We start from the raw sequence: 21271 nt of genomic DNA on the forward strand, positions 1-21271 counted from the left end.
TTCCACTCTGACGACAGAGGACAAAACAGTTTGAATGTTGCCATCGCATCTGCTCCCAGTTAGCGTGCAGAAATATTCATCGTCTGACGGCTTGTACAGAATTCAGCTCGCATGTTTAAATTCCTGCGCTGATGCAACATCTGTTTAGCTGGAAACGGTGAACTGTGTGACTTTTCTTCAACCTGTTTTTTTTTCTCTGAGCTGCTTCCTGCGAGAGCAGAGATGATGCGTTGTAGACAGATTTGCAGGTCGTGACTAAAATAAAAATAATGGAAAAACTTGGCGTGTGATCACAGCCGCTTCGCAAAAGAGATAAGACAATAAAAAAGGCTTGAAACAAACTGGGAAAGATTTTCAAGTAGCATTACATCTTCTTCTTCTTCACAAATACAATAGCAGACCTTTTGATGAAGGATATTCTTGCTTTTATCAAAATACTTCCAAGTGATTCTGAACCAAAGAGTATTTGGCAAGTGGTTCGTGGGTGGATGGAGCCTGTCCCAGCTACTTGGGGTGTGAGGCAGGAGACACCGAAGACAGGACAGTAGATGATACCATATCTTTTGGACCATAAGACGCGCTATATAATAAGCAGCAATATCAATGAAAACAGAGGGTTCACTGGATGATGTTGTGCATAAGCATGGTGTTACTTTTTAGACCAAGCCAGTGCCTTGCAAAGTAATACTATGGCGCTTCGCGTACTACTACATCTGGTGGTGAAATACCACGACGGAGGAATACAACAACGCCTTGTGGTATAATACAACTTCTCCTTGTGTATTCATACCATGGTGCCTTAGGAGTAATACTATGTTGTATCCCTAATAATACACATTGCAGAATAAAACGCCTCGTGAGTATTACAACCTAGCCTCGCGGACTAATACTACACTCCACATAGAGTAATACGTGTCTTGCGGAGTGATACTAAAGAGCCTTGCAGAGTAAAACCACAGAACCTCATAGAATTATACCACTGTGCCTCGCAAAGTAATACCAGGTTTACAGATTTTTTTGCTCGTAACACATACAATCGATTCGAGGTCAGTAAGTACAACCCAAGTTCATAAATAAAGTACACCAGATTATAAGGCGCACTGTGGAGGGTTTCAAGTAGTGGTGAAGCTTCATGAAACAGTGTCATGTTGTTCAGAGGTCAGTAGGTGGCGCCATCAGTTTAAAAATGATGTTATGTTTCATTAGAACTGTCGTCAACTGCTTCATGAAGCTTCATCAAACAATCACTAGTTTTAAGTGCGTCTTATACCACCAAATATACAGTAAAAAAGACAGTCAACCGCTCTTTCAAAGCCTATAGAAACCCCACACACAGGTAGCACCTGAACGCATCATGGCACACAGCACCGCATCACTCAATAGTCCTCCTTTTACTGCAGCTATTACTCTCGCGAGGGCAAAAAAAACCTCCGACAACTGACTAATCAGCCCCCAACCATTTCATTAGTGTTTCAATTACCTGGGTGCTGACAGTTCGTGTCCCATCTGTGGCTTCCACTGTCAAGTTGTAATTTGATTTCTGCTCCGCATCCAGGGGCCGAGCCACAATCAAGGTTCCGCTGGCCTTGCCCACGTCAAAGCGGCTGTCATAATTACCACCTGTGGAATTGAATTGTGGGGAGGAAAGCACGGACAATGAATTAGACGAGGGATATTATTGACAATGTTCAACAATGACCACCACGTGCATTCTTTGTGTCGCTAAAGGGCTCATAGAAAGAAATGAAACCACGTTTTATTTTTGGTGTGTAGCCCGTTCAGACCTTCGCAAACTATTAAGAAGGGTTTTTTATCTAACAATTTAAGTTCAACTCAATATATAACTTAAACTTAAACATCTTTCATTAAAAATCTATTTTCTCATCTTTTCTGACTTCTAGTTGTCCTTTTTGTTACTTTTAAAATATATTTTTTAAACAAGGTCCCCTTACATCACATATATTTAAAATTAATATATATAAAATTGAATATTAAACAATGTATTCAAGAGCAGAATAACATTTTATTCTGTATTATCATGTATTTTATGCTATGCAATGATAACACTGAAGCTTATGATTTTTACATTCATTTATCTTTAGGTTTCCCCAACAGATTAAAGTGCTCTTCCTTTGTCCCTTTGGCCTCGTATCACAGTCACAAGTTTAATGTGAGGAAATTTAATTGGCCACCCATGGACTCGGTTGAAGGGTCTGTTTATTCCTTATTAGGTTTAGATGAATCTTTTAAAAACTGCATGCAGAGTTTAGGCTTGAAAAACGACTCGAACCAGATCTTTTTTATTTCACTGATTTAGTGAAAAAAACTAGGTCAATTAATTCCGGTAGTTCGGCAGAGGCTCTTCAGGGGTGTTCGAACTGAATCTGCAGTGAATCATTTACATGTAAAATCAATGTAGAGACACAATAGACGCGAGGCGGGCGTGTATTTCAGGGAATTGGATGCTTCAGAAGTGGCAAATTTAAAATCTTCGCATCAATTTGTCGCATGTTAGCCAATCAAAACCTGGTCTAAATATTGGAATACTTGTGTGTGTGAACGTGGAATACATTTTAAGTGTAAAAAAAAAGCTGAAGTAATAAAGTGAGCCCAATGGGTGGTTCATCCTAATAATGCACAAATGAAAGGCTATGGCTATAGTTGTTTGGAATAGTTTTGAATATCATTCATTTTAATCTATGGCCCCTTTAACCAATGGGTGGTCTTTAAACCAGATGAGTGCATTTGATGAACAACACAAATGGAACAGAAGGAAAGTCTGCTAGAAGGAATAAAAAAAAAAGGGAGTGAATGCACAAGAATGGAGTTCATGTTATGGAGGCTCAAAGAAACGATATGGAAATTCAACAGAATTGAAATAAAACCAGCTGGCGGCAAAGAACAGACAGTGGGAGATGATCTTTCAACATAAATCTGCCTATTGGGGGGTGGTGTGTGGGGGGGGCAGGAATCCAGCAGCTACCTTCTGCTGTACAGTTGAGGTCACAAGCCATCTGAAGGATGTAAAATATCTCAGTATCCTCTATGCCGTCTTCAAAATTCATCCCAGAAGTATAAGGAAGCAATTGAATTGAACAGAGGGGAAGAGAAGAGGCAAGACAAAAAAAAGAAAGGCAGACAGAGAAAGATTAGAAGAATATTTACATCAAATACTATAGCATTTTATAAATAAACGTCTCTTACACACAGTCTTAAGTCTAAATACAGTAACTAAACGCAGGTGTAGACGTTTAGCTTATCTCCTATTTGATCGAACCAGAAACATAACAAAGTAAAAACAGCACAAAACTTAAAGTGTGCTTACAAATGTCATTCCTGGCTGCAAAATAAATAAATCTGAATACATCCAGCTAGGATTTGCAAAGGGTAGATGGTTTTGAGCAACAACATTTATGTGAGCTATTAGATATTATTTTCCATTCAAATATAGGCCAGAAGTCCTACATATGTCATAGTCCAACTATATATATATATATATACAGTATATATATATATATATATATATATATATATATATACAGTATATATATATATATATATATATATACATACTGTATATATAGTCTGTCTCACAGCTCAGCCTGGAAACTACTTTTAAAACATCACTCGGTCACACAAACCTATGAGGAAAGGTTGAGCATTTCACACATCGATACATTTACTTTATAATCATGGCAGTAGTACCTGTGATTTCGAACCAAACTGGGAATTCCGAAGACTCCGTCGCTACCACTCCGACCATGTGAGCCACGGGGTCGCTCTCCATCACGGAGAAAACGAACGGGGATTCCTCGAAAAGCAAAGGAGCCGCATCCTCCGGCACGACCGGTTTGGGAATCCACTCAATATGCAGACGGCACGTCGAGGATTTCTGCGGACGGCCGTTGTCTACGGCTTTAATCTGAGAGAGACAAACAGGAGACGGGAAATGACACGGAGGTAGAACACATCGCATTCTCCATACTTGTATAAAAGGTGATTTACTCACAAAATGAGCTGGTTTTTTTTAAACAAGGAACAATTATTCTCTCTAAGCTGTCCTCATTGCAGGAGGACTTTGGATTCTGAATAACAAGACACCTTTTGTGTGCGTTTCCATTGTGATTCAGACCCTTGTGAGGAAGTACCATTACTCTAATGCAAAGCCTCTTTTAAACGAGATCCAGCTCTGCTGGAGAGAGTGTTTTGTATTTTTCCGTCAACTGAGGGAAATAATGCAGACATAATGCTTCCCCTGTTGTTCCATTGTGAGCTGGAAGAACACAATTGTAGTCTATCATGAGGTAGAAACCGTAGCACATGTACAATCCAAGACTGCCAGATGAACTGTGGGACCACCTCGCTCACTGGCTAAAGAGAAAAAAAAGGACATTACTTATTTGAGTTTTATTGGAAGTGTGGGGTTGTGAACCACTATACTCTAAACAAAGGAACCAAAGAGCTTGTTAAAGTCAATGTGTGACGATAAGTATGGCATATATAATTAATGGGGTGTCTGCGTGTGCGCTGCTGGTGTGTGTGTGTGTGTGTGTGCTAATCCAAAGTTAATTACCTTGTACAATCACACTATTCAAATTGTGTAAATTACAATATATCAACGTATATTGAAGTATATGCACTTAAATACCATAGAAACTGTGCAAAGATGTGGAGTAAAAAAGCGAGTGACTGAGTGACCAGTGTTTGCACTTGTTTGCACTGAAGTTTGTGTGATTTATTATTGACTAATAAATATAAATGTTTACATCACACCTTTGAGCACGTTTTTGCGGGAGTTTTCAAAGCATTTTCAGTGAATACATATGTGTAATTAAAGTAACTAAATTAACCTTTGCCCTTTATTTCAACGTGTGTCTAACATGCCTTCATCTTAAAAGTAGCTTTCTAACTTTATCTTAACAATTGCAAAGAAATATGTATTGTATTAGAGAAAAATGCACAAATTAAAAGAGGTCATTAATGGCATATTTAATTATAATCACAATATTTAGGAAAATAATCGCAATGAGATTATTTTCAATAAATGTTCAGCCCTATCTTACATTTATTAAATATTGAGGTGAATATGATTTTTCTATTCTTTTTTTTAGTTAATTATGTCAGAAATTGAACAATAGCTTTGTTATTATCCAGGAATTTTACATTTATTTCAGTTTGCCCATGTTGCCTCAAGACCAACATGATAACCAATGTGATGCAAAGCACACAATGTGCTTTTCCTGGATCTTTTTGTGTGTTTAAGAAAGAAACAAAGGAAGCAAGCTTGTGCTTCTCGCTGTGAGGCTCTTCCACGGAGGATAACAATCCGCCAAAAGGATTTGGAACTCACTGTGAGGATGTCGTACTCTCCAGCCGAAGAGAATTTCTTGGAGGAAACCAACCCAGTTTTGGGTTCGATGAAGAATTTTCCGTGCTCGTCCCCCTCCTCGATGGTGTAGGAGATCTCAGCGTTAGGGCCGTCGTCGCGATCGGAGGCGATGACTCGATACACCGGGTCCCGCTTCATGGCTCTCTCTTTTTCCGGCCGTTCTCGCTCCGGAAGCTTGATCTTGTAGATCTTCTCCAGAAACAGCGGCCTGTTGTCGTTGTCGTCCAGGACCTGGACGATGACTCGGACGGTGGTGGATTTGGCGGGAACTCCTTGGTCAGTGATGGTGATCTTAAAGAAGAGAAGTTTGTTTTAAATAAATGAACAACAAATATCAGAATACTTAAATGAATGCTACACTAGTAACATGCCATTTCTCCATTTTAAATTAAATTAAATTTGATAATAACGATAACTCCATTAAACCACTGGTGTGACACCAAAGAAAAAGATGGAATTCAAGCACTTGAATTAATAATTATCTGCTTGTCTCACTCACTTGTTTTCACAGTAAATGGAATCGTTTTAAGCCTTTGTAAGATTATAATAATAATAATAACAGCAAATCTTGTTTCCAATCTTTCTAGAGCCTGTGTTCCTTCATCTAAAATTCACAATCTGCTTGTCTTTATCGGCAATCTCTCATAACACTTGATATCCACGGCTGAAAATGTTTAGATTAAATTGGAAAATTGATTTGTTTCAGTTGAAAATTCATTGACCACAGCTGGAAATACAAAGTGTAGGATTCATATTGTACAATTGTATAAAAAATACAGAAAGATACTGTAAACCGAAGTGAAAAAAGAGACTGAAATATGTTGATAAAAGTGTTCTTCTAATTTAGGAAGGTTTTAATGGATTCACTCGAATGGCTTCTGATACTTGCTTTTTACTTTGTAAACGACAGTATACAATTCATTCACAAAAACAAATAATCATAAATAAGTCATTGTGTTTAATGACACTTCTGCCTAAACGATTCTTGAATCACATAATTTTATTTGTATATTTCTCTTTATTTTATTCATTTAACATTCGATTCTAGGAAGATGTTTGCATTCACTCAGTACATTTCTAGTTTAGGAGTCAAACAGTGATTCATTTTTGAATGATGAATACATTTGAAACAAGTAAATTAATGGAGCAGCCAAATGTACTTTAGTTAAGAATTTAAAGCCAAGAATCTTCACAATGAGCTGTAGTCAGGAAACTATTAGCACTTCTTTCTTTTGTTTATTAGCTGACATCTGTCAGTGGGTGAGTCGTCACACCTAACTAACACTTCAAATCTCTTTTTTAAGTCAACACAAAACAGTCAAAAGTCAGACAAATGGAAATCGTGACACCCACTGGTCTGTTGGCATTTATTGCAATTGTAATATCCACTACTTAAAAGTGCAGAGTTTAAAGGGTTTAATCAGAATCAGGGAGTGACAGGCTGACCAGAACAACAACAAAAAAATCTTCTCATTTCAGTCCAGGGAAAAGGGCTCAAGGTTTGTGCAGCGTCAGAGCATTTCCAGCTTCGATTTGCACAACGCTGCAGCAGAGCAGAGCAAATGTCACAATCGTTTAAGAGCATCTGCTGAGTTCCTTACTAAACACACTTGTGTGTCCAGAGACCAGCACAACAAGGGCTGTTTGGGGCTGTAGTTTAATTTACTATAGTAGTGCTTTGAGAGGAATCTTGCTGAGCAGCTGCCCATGCTCATCAAACTGACTCCATTAATTCAACGAGATGGCTTGAAACCCAAGAGTAGAGGGTTTTTCTCACGGGAGAAATGCAGACGAAAGGATGAAGGGTTTTAGTTCCTAATATATCCTTCAATATGGACAAGAATATGGCAATTAATTGAAACGGAAGTTAACACATTTATATACTCTATACTGAGCCATTGACATATTAAAATAAATACATTTATAAGTTTAAAAATGATGTTTCTGGCCCGACACAGAGTCAGAACAGTGTGAATACTATGGTAAGGTTCATCCATTGTACAGTTGCCAAACTCCACATGTGCTCTTGTCAAGATAAATCTCGTGTGGTCACTTGTCATGTCATGTAAACATGGCCATTGTTTTAAAAGGCAACTAATGTGTTGAGTAAGTGTGTCTTAAATGGATGTTGGACTCTACTATCGTATCATCATTATTTATCCATTTGGACAAAACTCTCTTTTCATTGAAATAGTTACATTAGAAAGTATGCTTAAGCCCCGCCCACTGAAAATCTGTTTTCTGGAGATTAAATCTTGTTTGCCATAACCACACCCAATCTCAAGATTTGTCATCGATCCCGGAAATCCCCGCCTCCAAGGGACTTGCTGTTTAAACAAAGCGGGGCGTGATTACAGCTGGCCGGATGAGGAGTGAAGTCATTGTTACGTCATAATGGACTTCGCTCTCGTAACATCTCATTCGCCAAGATTTCAGGCTAAAACATTTGAAACATGAGCAATTCAGAAAAGTAAGGTTTTTGACATGAGCTGCCCTTCAGGTGTTATGCAGTCATATATATATTGGATCAATTTAATTGTTAATCAAAACTCCCATGTTTATTATTACATTTTTGTATGAAGAATAAGATTTTAGTTGTAAAAGATATGAATCAAATCACAGCTAAGATGTGTATTTTCCTTTATCAAAACAGTGACTATGTCTTATATTGAATTGTTCTTGAATTTCTTGATTTCATAAATAGGAAGTGCTTAAAATGTATTATTACGAGAACAAAAACCCCAACATCTGGCCACGCACAATCATACCACATGTTCTTAAAGTTGAAAAATGAACCCCAAAAAAATAAATAAACAAAAATAGAAGGTATTTTGGCAGATTGTATCTCAGACTGTAGCTTTGAGGTCCCGGCATGTGCAGGCAGCAGAGAGAAGGACCTGATGTCGACACATTGTTCTACATCGTGCCGGCGCATGCTGTGAGCTGCTTCTGCGAACAGATGTGATCGGCCGTCTCACCCCGGCACTCTCCCATTTGAATGCTCCCTCTGTGCAGTCTCCGGCCTGGAACCCAGGCATGTCCCAGCATGCCCTGCTATTTACCCACCTCCCCCTCCTCCCCTCGACTCCCCTCTTCAACTGCCGGCTCTCATCCTGCCGCTCAAGCCTTCGCTCAGATCATCAACGGCAGCTTTGGCCATTCTCAAATTCCCCCACTGCTCCGACTCTGTCCTTCCTCAGCACATGGTTACCAACCCCCACCACCATAAAAGTGATCACCCCCCCCTCCTCACCCCACTCCACCTCCTTTTGGCATTTGAAGAAAACAATGCTGACACAGGCCGCTGCTCTAATTGTCCCACATGTTTCACACAAAGCTTCTTCTCCCAATAACAAGACGCATGAACTGGTCTTTGGGGGAGTTTGCATGAATGTCATTATTTCTTTTCCAACTCGAGAAAGTAAACATGGTGTTGTCATATCGTGAAGAGCGTGGTCGTCCGGGGAAGCATCCGTGAACACGGCTAAACGTGGGCTCATGAATTATCTCCGCTCACAAAGAAACCCTGACACAGTTTCCAGCAAACATTCCCGCACAGCTTCATAGCACATGTTGGAGACACATCAACGGGGTCGATGGAACTCTTCCTGACCTTCGCTTCAAAGCCGAGCGAGCGAGACTTTGATTGGGACTAAATCAACTTGATTTTCTTCAAAGACAGTGAACTGGAACATGATCTAAATGCTGAGATAACTCACTTATTACATTTAACATCTGGACCAAGAAGATTGATTTCTTATCTAAAAACACGAGTTATCTGCGTCGACTAAAGGAATAACGTTTACAAAACTTTTTGAAAAATCTGATATGACTCATAGTTAATTTGAAGTTATTAAGCAATAGATTGAGCAAGAAACTTCAGGACAGAAATGTTTTGCCTCAGCATGTTTCCTCGACTCACCCTTGTCCTCCAGGACGGTCAACCTTCTGCTACTAAGCTGTCAAGAACGCTTTTTGTGCATTCAAGTCTTTTCTACTCACAGCCGAAGTAGCCTTGATGCCACAACATTCAATTCACGGCAACTCAGAGCAGTGGAATTTGGTGGTGAAGGTAGTAGTATTTTAAAATTACAGCCACAGAAACTTTGCATATTTCAATATGTATTAGGTCTTCTTTTTTTGTAAAAATATTGAAACCAAACAAAATCTCAACTATTTGTAGAGATTCAATCAACAGTGTGACCAAATATATATTCCTATTTATTTAAACATTGTGTAGAAGACAGCAACCTATTCATTTAAAATTAAAGCATATAGAATAAAGGTATATATAACTTATTGGTACAAACTTTTCCATTTTTGACTGGAAACTGACTTGTTTTTACTGGCATCGCAGGTCAATCTAACGTAAATTGCAAAAATTGCTAGTGTTGATCAAATATTAAACTAAAATAAGATTAAAAGGTACATACTTCCAGAATGTGCTCATCCTGTTGTTCTCTGTCCAGCCTTCTTGAAGTCGTGGTGATCAGACCTGCAGGGAAAAGAGAACAATATTGTTTTATTTTCTGTGATGATTTGAACAGTCATGACTCATGTAGCAGAACTCACTGGCTTTAATGTTACCAGGACGCTGACACGACACTTATTTATTGAGAAACAAAATTGCAGTTACACTTTTTCAACACTAGAGTTTTTTGGACAGACAGAATGAATTCATAAGGTAACGTTAAGTATCAACACTACATGGTGGGATAGGAATGCAAAGTCAGCAGGAAATGTGTGACACTTGAGTGATGTTTTTTAATCAAATCTTGAATAGTAATAACTAATAGTAGTTGTACACTGATCACTGTATCCTTTTTGCAATCTGATCTCTGTCTTAATACAAGAAAGGATTTCACAGATGTGTCAGTGCTTCTTTTCATTGTGTCAGAGTCGTAACAATATTTCAGTGTCGTGCAAATGCTGTTTAATGACAGTAAAGTAAAGTCTTGAATCTTGACCTGTATGCCAGTGTTTTCATTATTTATTCCACAACATATTTTATTTTGTGTCTGACCAAATATACTTATTGTAGTAGTTGTCTGTCAATCATATATATTGTTTTATTGATTTGATTGTGTACCGCGTCTTTGTAAAGAAATGTGAAAATGAGCTGCTTGCCTGAAATATTGCCTCTGAAATATTATTCTGATATGTTGTAAGATGGTTTTAAGAGCTCACATACTTCTTCACTAGAATGTTAGGGAAGACACTGAGCCAGTTTGGCGCCAGGACACTTAAGTGACTTAGTTGAAAGAGAGGAACTGTAATCATTAGCTTAGCTAGTCTGTGTGAGGAAATAGAAAAGTTTGTTCTTTGTCTTTATGAAAAACACCAGTCCACTGAAACTGTAAAAACAAAAAAAAGAACAGCAACCAAGTTTGACAGATGCAGGAGCTGTATGAAGCTGCAGGCTCAACCATTCTTTCGAGACTTTTACCTTCCTGGTCAACTCAGCTTCCAGACAAGCAACAATGAGTGAAATACCAGCAAGGTCCGTCGGCAAATAACTCCCAGACAGCTGGGAGGTCTTGACACATTTCATTGACTTCTGCTACAAGCTGCATAAATAAGGCCAGAAACAGCTGTGACTAAAACCCATGATACATTAACTTAAATTTGATATATGTGGCATCTACAACTCATAAAACATCCATCGGGACGTGTATATACACAATCGTATCTGAAATAACTAGGTTGGATGTGGGCTTCCTTCGCAAGAGGATCCGGAGCATCAAAAAAAAACAACATCTAGTATGTTCAACCAAGAATTTAAAAACCCAAAATGACCAAAGAATTGTCCGTTACTTTATTTACACAGGCCTGCTCATGCTGCTGCCGCACAAATGGAAACTTTGTTCTGCAAATGTAACGCTCAAACAAGTTCCTGGCTAATCCAGCTGTGGAACAAAATCAAAACCGAGGTTAAGAAAAGAAGAGAGTAAAAGAATATTGCTACGCGGAGACGTAATAAGCAAAATTCTGTCCACACTGCCAATATAATTACATCTTTGTAGAGACGTTGAGTGTAGAGTAGACATGCCAGCTTCAACCGCCGCTGTGCTGTCTGCCCCGCCACACTCCGCCTGATTATCATAGAGCAAAGCATTTCCGAAACCCAAAGCCATCAATGGCACATATGTCTGCAGCAGGAATAGCAGGCCACAACTAACAGGACCTGAAATAAACCTCCAGCTGAACTGCAATTTAGCCGTAGAGGAGAATCAAACCCCATTTCACTTCTTAGCCTCCGAGGAGGCTTTTCTGCAGCTGCCGAAAAAAGGTGACTTCTATTATGACAAAATTGCCTGATTTCATTTTAAGCAATGAATTAGTTTTCAATTGTTCCTCCACAAAATGTATTCATATTTTCCCCCAATTTCTTTGCATTGACTCAATCAGCAGTGAAATGTAATCATTCTGGTTTTCATACATATGATCACGATCTGGTATCCGTGCACTCTTAGAAAAACCGACGTTGATATACATTTACAAGCAACGATTGATATGCACTGACATCTGCGGTTGCCATTGCAGGAGAAACCAAGTCTGCTTAAAAGTGGTTATTCAGTTTCATCATGGGTTCACGAAACGAAAATCGGTACCATTTGTTGTGAAAGTGTTCCAACCTTATAGCCCCGTGTTTGATTCTGTTGCAGAAATGTCTTTATATGAGATCTAAAGACAACAGAGCAGCATTGCATAACTTCACATTATAATGATTTTTATATTCTCTGTATATTATTTAATAAGGATATAAACTATCTTAACTTTCAACTGGACCACCTTTTTGAACGTACCAGGCAGATGAAACAAGAAACAAAACACTTAACTTGTTGTGTAAACTAGTTTAGTCACAGTCACATTGAGAAAGTGAAACATTAAAACAACAATAGGGGAGCCACAAACACTCATTTTGAAAACTTTCTAATAATTACATTCATCCATCTTCACTGTAACGATGGGTCAACCAATTGTATATTTGAATATGAAAATAATTTTTATTTGAAAATTCAGTAAATAATTTGAGTTTTACCATTCACAACAAATAACAGCATGTAGTGCACTGACCGAAACACTTCAGTAATGCTTGGTATCCAAACTACTCAGATCAATTTTTCAATTATCTTTTTCTAAGAAAACAGACTGGAGAGGAGATTTACTAATGGTTTGTAATATCTGTAATATCTTTTTGTTAGAATTAATCTTAGAAAAAAATGGTAAAAGTAGGTGTAGTAACAGTATATAAGTGAAGGTATCAGTATTGCTTGTATCAAATATTTCCTATCAATAGCCAGCCTTAATAGTATGTCTACAATTTGCTAAAATTAAAGATCTTTTAAGATTATTTTACCAGAAATTCTCCTCGGAGCCAGGATGTAGCATTAATCGTTGTCCTTGCAACCTCATACATGGCAGACCATTTGCAATCTGCAATTCTCGACCCTTGCATCCACGTTGACTTTAATCCTTTTTTTAAGGAGGTCTTCAGAATGTTTGTATATGAACACATTCTCTTGGTTTTAATGCCAACATACCGACATGGAATAGCGAGAATCAGCAGGTGGGACACCTCGTGTGTCACATCAAAACCAGCCACAGTGGCTAATTATTCAGGCGCCTAAATAAAAGCTGGAGCTGACGGATGGTGGTGTCTGCCGTGGTAGCAGTTTTATTTCCTTTTTTTATATCTGTGTTATGAAAGCTGAATATAAATGACAGTATTAAACACACTGTGTCTGCTTCTGTGATGTGTAATTTGTCAGAGGATTCGATGCTTGATCAAACCTCGCGCAGCATCATTCGCGAGCAGAGACAACAGCCCTTAATCGTCAAGGACGTTCCACAATAAAGCCAGTTACAGTGGCACAGATGACGTTGACAAAGTGCTACTTGTACCGAGAGAAACTTCACATTAGACTCGCTACTGTACATAGAACATATTTGCTTGCTTATATAAACCATCAATCAAACAATTACAACCTAATATATAGAGAACAGCTCGAAGTAAGTGAAGTTGAAGATACTGTCACTGGGTGTCCATCCGTTTGTTGCAAGTCACATTTCAAGGATTCCAGAAAAGATTTGAAGGACGTTCTGTTCTACGTGAATGGTTACCGAGGCCTTTCACTAAAACGTGTATTATCATTGATTTATTTTCGATGTTTACATTTTGGGCATTTGAAATGGTTACTGAGCCTGAAACCAAAACACAGAGGTCAATAATTCGTATTTTAGATGGAGTGCTCACGTAGAAAAGTTTGGAGACAAAGTTCCAGAGGCGAGATGTTTTGGACGCCATGAGAGGAGAGTCGGAGGACGATGTTAGCGATGGAGGAAAAAAAATATATACCTGCACTTAACTGTCTTGTTTTGAAAGTGGCCTCGCTAACATAAAAAAAAAAATAAAGTACCATCTGAAATCTTTTGTCCCGACACATACAAAGACTATCTCTAGGCGTGGGCTGGGGAAGACTGGCAGTAATTACAGCCCTGCTGTTTGTAGAGCGGGAGAAAACAACATGTCCTACAGCTAGTTCCCCAGCTCCAAAATGGAGGCCAGTACCGTTGCTGGGTTTTTAACCACAGCTGCTTATCGAGAGCTCCTATGCTGAGGCACACCTCGTGGATTGGAGTTAACTCTAAGGCAGGTGGTCCATTGTGTGTATTGAATGCAAAATACATTTTGTTTGAGGAAAACTGTGATTGACAAGAAGCTTTTATTCGCACACAACATTAGTCCGCCAGCAACAGTGTTTAAAGGTTTATAGACGGGTTTACTGAAACACATTGCTGTGAGTTTGATACAGATGTCAATCAATAAGTAAAAGTAACCACATTCGTTTCAAAACTCTATGTTTAAATGTCAAAGTGCTTTATGTTCGATCAGCTACATTATTGTTATTTGACAATGTGACATTGAGGCCACTAAATGAGAATAATTATTATATCAACTTTTACAAGAATAACAAGATCATTGAGCTGTTTTCAAGGTTTTTTGACATCAGGAGTGCCATTCATACTGTGGGAATGTTTTTAAATGATTAAATTGCTTTATTTATACGTTTTTAAAGAAGGCATCCAAGGTGCTGCAGTTTAACAATCCTAATCTACCTAAAATAAATGCAACTTATTCATCCAAGGAAGATGAAATGAAGTATTCATGAGTATTGAAACATGTTTCATCTTTTTAGTATCACGTGTTATATCTAGAACTTGACAATGTGTGGATTTTTCTAAAGAAAGTCAAAGAGTCAAGAGTGTCAAAGGCAGTGTACACCAAATTGATGTCTTTTGTACTGGAATTTATTTGTTATTTATTTAAGTGTAAACTTAGAGTTGATAAACTCAAGCTTGGTACTGAACGAGATATATCAATATTGAATCTCTATCGTTAGATTTCAAGGTGTTAACATCACAAAACCAACTTTGTTTTTCGATATCCCTTTGACCGTCGCAGACATTACTTTTTGCAGCCTGAGGCAAAGGAATCGGACAGAGAGCAGAGAATATCTACATCAGCGAAGGACACGAGCAATACGGACTCTTCCAGTAATTTAGTGGCAAAGACAAAGTCTTGGGTCGTTATATGGAATAGTTCAGAAAACAAGGTGTTGTGAAGGTTCTGCTTCGCAACGAGCGCAGAGAAGCAGCGTCGCACAAACTCCTTCCTCACCTCGAACAACAACACTGTGCACGACACAAAGCTTTATAGCTATGAGGGAGAAGACGGCGACTTCTCAATCATCCCGGGTGAAGCCCAAAAAAAGTTGAATTGCTGAGGCGATGAGCTGCGTAATTACAGATGATATCACGTATACCAGTGCTGAACTCCTCAAGCATCCTAAGACCTTTTTATTTGAGCAGGATTTTTCTCAATTTTCTTGGAGCTGTTTTGTTTGTCTCCATGTTGTCTTGGCCTTTTAAAGTATTTATTTTAACCGTGTATTGTTTTTAATTAAGCGCTTTGTGACCCCGGTCTGAGAAAAGCGCTTTATAAATAATAATTATTTACTTAAAGTTGTCATGCTGTCTTTTGAAGACTAATATACATGTTTTTTTTTTAAAGAAAAATCTGACTAAACCCCTTGTGAATTTATATTCATTTTTACTAAAGCAAGTGAGTTAAAAAAGGAGCAGAACTTTCTACATCCTCATTTATTATAATGTTTTAATTTTTCCAAAAAATATGATATCTTGCAGAAATATCAAGGTATAAAATCTTATCCATAACCCTCAGCCCAAATATTTACTTTGTCTAATGTAATTCCATTCTTTTTTAAGAATTGATCTTATACAATTGGCATAAAAAAAAAAAAATAGGAACTGGTATTGGAGTGGGAATATTGGTATCAGTAGTATTATCAGGAAAAGTAGCAAGCCCTATTTGTGTCTCAATTCGAAATGTTTGAAAATAAAAAGCAGTTCAGGAACCTGCTAATACATGCACACACACATTGCGTAGCAATGACTGTATTGTTTAATTGATTCGTAAACTATGTACCTTCAGGTTCTCATGAGGATTTGTAACCTGCACAACGGACCAGTCTTGATACAGATCGAAAGAGAATGATGAAGTTTAAATATTAGCTATTCATGAAGGTCACCTGAGCAGCTGAGGTTTATTTCACCTCGGCTGAATCCTTCATCACCAATCATTTGACATTTCACTAAACAGATTATTCAATCCCAATGATTTACGGTCGAGCAAAGGAGACAATGTCATCGCTGTATAATGTCAATCAGGCGTCTTTATTATCCTCCTAATGTCTACTGAAACACTGCGTGCTTTGAAAACCTGTGTGTAAAGGGAATTACGTATGGAAATACTTTTGTCACTCAATATCACTACTAGATTTTATAGTATGTACTTTGAAACAGTCAATGATGCTCTGTGATGTTTTATTTTTTTTGCCAATCATGCAGAGGGTCAAACCTCAAACTTTATTTTTATTACTTTAGATTTTTTAATTTGGCCGGGAAGTAAAATGTAACATTACGTTACCCCTATTTAATTATATATTTATCTGTAAATATGACTAAACATCTAACAGCTAAACATGCCACGTTGACTTGACCTCCTTTACCCGTCATGGGAAGAATGATTCTTTTGTTTAGATTTCTGTCAGACGCTGCAAAGACGTCACCACTTACTCCTTCGTCTTTGACACTAGAGTTTAATGAAAGTATGTTTATTTACGTTTTATGGTACATGCGTTTACATTGACCTACAACAATAAAAGGTAGGTGTATTTTTTTTTTAAGTGAATAAACTATATACACAGTATGTCAACACATAATGTCACATGTACTCTATTGGTCACAGTAGACCTTAATAAGAAAAGATTTTAAAAATTGCTTTAATAATCAATATAATCAAGTCATTATCCCTTTTAACTTCCAGTCACTGTCACTGTACGGAAAAACGATTCAACGCTCTCCAAACTAACAGGAAACATGAGGAAGTTGTTGGAATTATCCGTTTCCTATCTCACCTCCGCCTGATAGGGAGCTTTGGAAAGCCACTGATAACAAGTGTGTTCATAGCGGTCTGTGTGTTCTTTCCCTCCGACAGTACAGAGAGTTTCAGTATCACAACTCGACCATTTCACGATTCTAGCTTCTCTAGAATAGTATGTTTGTTCACAATAAAACATTACAATAATATTGTGTAAGGAATAGGATGATACAATAACTACAGTAGTGTGTGTATTTTTTCTATAGTTTGACTTCTCTCCTGTACCATCCACTAAGTGAAATTACATTACTTGACATAATTTTTACATTTTCATTTCTTATACATTGAATTTAACTGACCTTGAACTTTTCCTTATTCTTTTATTGTATTTATTTTCATCGATAGCAGTATATTCAGGTAAGTTAATATAAAGACTAGTATCTTTAGTTTTCTGTTGAGTGATGACATTTTAGAAGAGAATATTTTCACATACCATTGCAGTTATTTGTACAAGATCAGAACTTTCAATGGGTGTGTTAGCTCAGCGTTCAAAGTCCAGTGGAAACCAAAGAGCACCGGCAGTATTTCAATGAAACAGGTGATAAGTACTGCCCTGACATCTAGAGCAACAGTCATGTCAACAGTTTGACATTCAACTGGACCTAAATCCCATCAAACATTTTAGCGCAGCGCTCTGAAAGACGGCTCATTAATTCAGATTCCTCTGGTTTTGTAACGATTTAATTCACTTTCGCTCCTCTGCATATATATATATTCCTTCCAGTGTGGACAGATGGGACCACCCAGCTGTGGAGGTACGCTGAGAGAAGAGCCAGACCAAAAGGTTTAGTGTGACCCAGCTGGGCTTTACTGCACCGACGTACGGCAATATATGACAAAGGCACAACCTTTCCCCGGCCAATGTGTCAGACAAGGCCTTCGCTGTGCTTGGGCCAGGAACAGTCTCCTTCAAGTCACCACAAGGCCAGCGTCTATGATAGGCAGCTAGTTAGTGTGTTTGGAACGCAGGAGTTTTCAAACCCACACAAAAACACAAGCCTTTTCCTTGCTACTTTATGAAGCTTTGTAGTGTTGCCAAGACAGAGCCAGAGCTTCCATTGCAATTTCGGGGCATGTTATTTCATAGACTTGTGTGAAGTAAATTTAAACATTTTCCAAAACCCGTAATATGCGGTGAGGACTGCATATGGTGATCTGTGCAAAGCAGGACAGCACTAGTATAGCCATCTTTTAAAGAACTGTATATACCAGTTACAAGTGGATTTCAAACCTGATAACACAGTTCGCTATAATAACAAAATATATGTAATATATAGCAGCATATTCGCCTCATCTTTCTTGTGTTTAAACATCCAAACTTTCACATTAAAACCTCCATATTCCACTTTTAAAACAAGGACAACACGTATTCAGTGGCCTTTTTTGTACAGCTCTTTCTGACTCAAGGGGTTTAGTGGCTCAGTGACAAAAGTTTAAATGAGCATTCACACACAAAATGCCTCTTGTTCATGTTCCTCAGAGTACACTGCTTGAATTTACCCAAGGCTTTAAAAGGCTTCAACACAACTCTGGTTAAATGACTAAAGTGCAGCAAACTTCGATTGTTAAAAACATGTTTTTCTACACTTTGCTAATACAGAAAGGCAGTTTGATGGTTTTATCTCCAGCAAATAAATTAATGTAGTTCCTTACGAATCTTAAACCTAAAAGAATAAAATAAATCCTTCATTTTTATGTTACCTTTTCCATTTGGTTAAGGAAATGCATTTTAAAAAGTAATTATATTTACCTAAAGAAAACATAAAGTGATTCATAATAAATATTGCAAATTAATTTCTTATATTTAATCATCAAAATGAAGGTGTTCTTATGATGTAATTATATATTCATGTCAATTCATAAGTACCTTCATGTCTTAGGGTTTCCTCTGTGACTTCTATTTTTAAACAAGAGTCTGTCTGCCGTGAAGGACCCGGCCCTGCTGCGGGGGCTTGTTTGCAAGGCATGCCACATGACGGAACCTTATTTGGTCAGAAAATTCCTTTTGCTATTTCAAACTAAAATAATTCCAGTTTGTTGACGTGAATACCTTGGGAGAAAGGACCACACACGTCAACCGGGGCGAATTAGAGCAACTGCTTCGCAAGCCTTTTTCCCCCCATTTCCGTTTAATGAGCATTTGCATGCAGGGCACTCTGAGACCACAATCCAGGACTAACAAGAGGAAAAGCGCTCGTAGTTGTGTTTGTTTTCCTTCAGATGTCTTATAAACAAGCTAATGATGGATTATTTTGACTGAATACTCAAAAGTGAAAAATCTTGAGAACACCCTGGACCTTCGCTTAGCACCTCTCACTTGTGTTTGCTCCTCTAAACGCAGCCGGCTCTGGCAAGTTTGTAGGAGCCAATGAAATATTAATCATCACATCACTTCCTCAGAGCCACATGAAAATGCATTTCAGAGTGTGTGAGTGAAATAAAAACCCTGTAGGCGAGACCTACTACTCTGCTGGGTTTAAATGTTCACACGGCTCCTTTATTTTAACAAAAGAAAACGAATCATTTTGAAAAAAGAATCATGATAAATCTGTTTGTATATAAATAGATTTAAAACATGTGTAATTTATAGCGTATACTATATAAAGAATTGGCTTCATATTATTTTAGACAGTGAAATGATCAAGTTAACATTAAGTCTCATAATGGATCAAACATTTTACCACCAGCTGTGTGTGTAAGTACATAAAGAATCAGTATAAACATGCTTTATTTTCTATTGTGTGCGACTTGATTGTGAGACATCGAGTGTGGCCCTTGCCTTCACCTCCCTCTTTAAGACTGTTATTTATAGTGACAACAACTGCCGTCCCATTAACAGCGACCGTACCTGTCTTGGTGTTGATGGCGAAGAATCCCTGAGGATTCCCACTGGAGATCTTGAAAGTCAGCTTGTCGCTGGCCCTCGCATCTGGATCCACGGCTTCGATCCGGATGATGGACATGTCTTTGGGGGAGTTCTCCATGACGGAGGGGTAGTAGACGGGCTCGGAGGCCTGGGGTGCGTTGTCGTTGACGTCCTGCACCTCGATGTAGACCTCCACGAAGGAAGAGAGCGGCACTACGCCACGGTCCATGGCGTAGACAGTTAGCCAATAGTGAGGGGTGGTTTCATGGTCCAGTAGTTCTTGGGTTCGAAGCACACCTATATAAGACACAAATGGATAAGAAACATTATGAGTTTTCAATTTCAGCAAATCTTTAACTCATAATAGCTTGATTAAATTATACTGCTAATACACATGCAGCAGTACTTCGAATTATTCAACCATTCCAGCGAGGTCAACCTGTCTGTTCGGTGGGTAATGGAAACAAGATGAACAAATCATCTGGCTAAGTACTAGAGCTGATACTAGCGTCCCTTTTTTCAGTCATTTAGGGTTTCAACATCTAAGAAATGTGGCGAGGACTTTTAATTGCAGCAGATAAACCATATTGTTTTTTCATTAAATGTCGGTTACATTTGCCTTTGATGTTTCCGAATTAGAGAAAACAACTCCCGAAAACAAACGACGAACAGATCTAAGAGACCCTTAGACATCGGATCCAAAAGTAAAATCCAGTAAAATCCGATGTGGTTTAACTTTAACATTAACTCAACATGAGCTTTTATACAAGTTAGCAACATAGCTAACACTAGCTCCAGCTGTTCCCTGAGGGCACTATTAACTATTAACCTGAAAACTAGACGATGTCTATTCTTCACGATCCCCGTCGGACAATAATAAAGCCACGTAAACAGAAAACAAGACAGATGGTCCCATCAACGCTTTAAGACGATAACACTGTGACCCGAGTGACAACTGTCTGTAAAGTTATTTTGACAAAACATTGTGATCTATAGTCGGCCACTAACGTATAACCACGAGTCGAGCAACAGCAGGCATGCGATAGGTTCTCACTCTCGACTCTAACTGTAAATCCATTGCCATCTGACGAGTGAACGCGACACATGTTTGTGGGAGGCCTTGGGCTTTTTTTTTTTTAAGACACCATGAGTGAAGGTGTTATATTAACAGCAATCAGTCAGCTCTGTCCTGTTTACATTTACCAGCGGAGAATCCTTTTTACTGCCGTGGGGGAAGTTGCCCTCAGCTGAACAAACAAAAAAAAGCTTTTTAGACGACCATGGGGTTATAGATGTTGACAATGGTTAAATAAAAGTGCATGGGGGAGGGGCTGGTACAACACAGGTTTAGAGGTTAGCCGTATTCAAAACAGAACACTTATTGCAAACTTTGCGATGATTGTTTTGTGTTTTCTATTTACTTCTTTAAATCTAAAATATTATTAGCATTAGCATCTGTTTACGTGTTATTCTGTTTCATTCGTTCATTGAT

General features: G+C 38.2%; 1 protein-coding gene across 4 annotated transcripts in view; it reads right to left on the reverse strand.

The window, feature by feature from the left end:
- The window catches only part of fat1a (FAT atypical cadherin 1a), a 65347-nt gene that overhangs the window by 33445 nt on the left and 10631 nt on the right, over positions 1-21271 (reverse strand). For 3 of the 4 annotated variants that reach the window (XR_015713499.1, XM_087810374.1, XM_087810368.1), the window contains exons 3-8: positions 19762-20076; positions 9823-9884; positions 5351-5680; positions 3706-3922; positions 2984-3052; positions 1481-1620 (exon numbers count right to left, since the gene is read on the reverse strand). Coding sequence is in view for 3 of the 4 variants with exons in the window: in XM_087810374.1 (XP_087666500.1) it covers positions 1481-1620; positions 2984-3052; positions 3706-3922; positions 5351-5680; positions 9823-9884; positions 19762-20076 (1133 nt within the window). In the remaining variant the exon portion in view is untranslated. The remainder of the gene's footprint in view (positions 1-1480; positions 1621-2983; positions 3053-3705; positions 3923-5350; positions 5681-9822; positions 9885-19761; positions 20077-21271) is intronic. The other variant, XM_087810378.1, reaches the window with a different exon arrangement.

The sequence above is a fragment of the Callionymus lyra genome, chromosome 1 (genome assembly GCF_982586985.1).
Source record: "Callionymus lyra chromosome 1, fCalLyr1.hap1.1, whole genome shotgun sequence".
Lineage (NCBI taxonomy): Eukaryota > Metazoa > Chordata > Actinopteri > Syngnathiformes > Callionymidae > Callionymus > Callionymus lyra.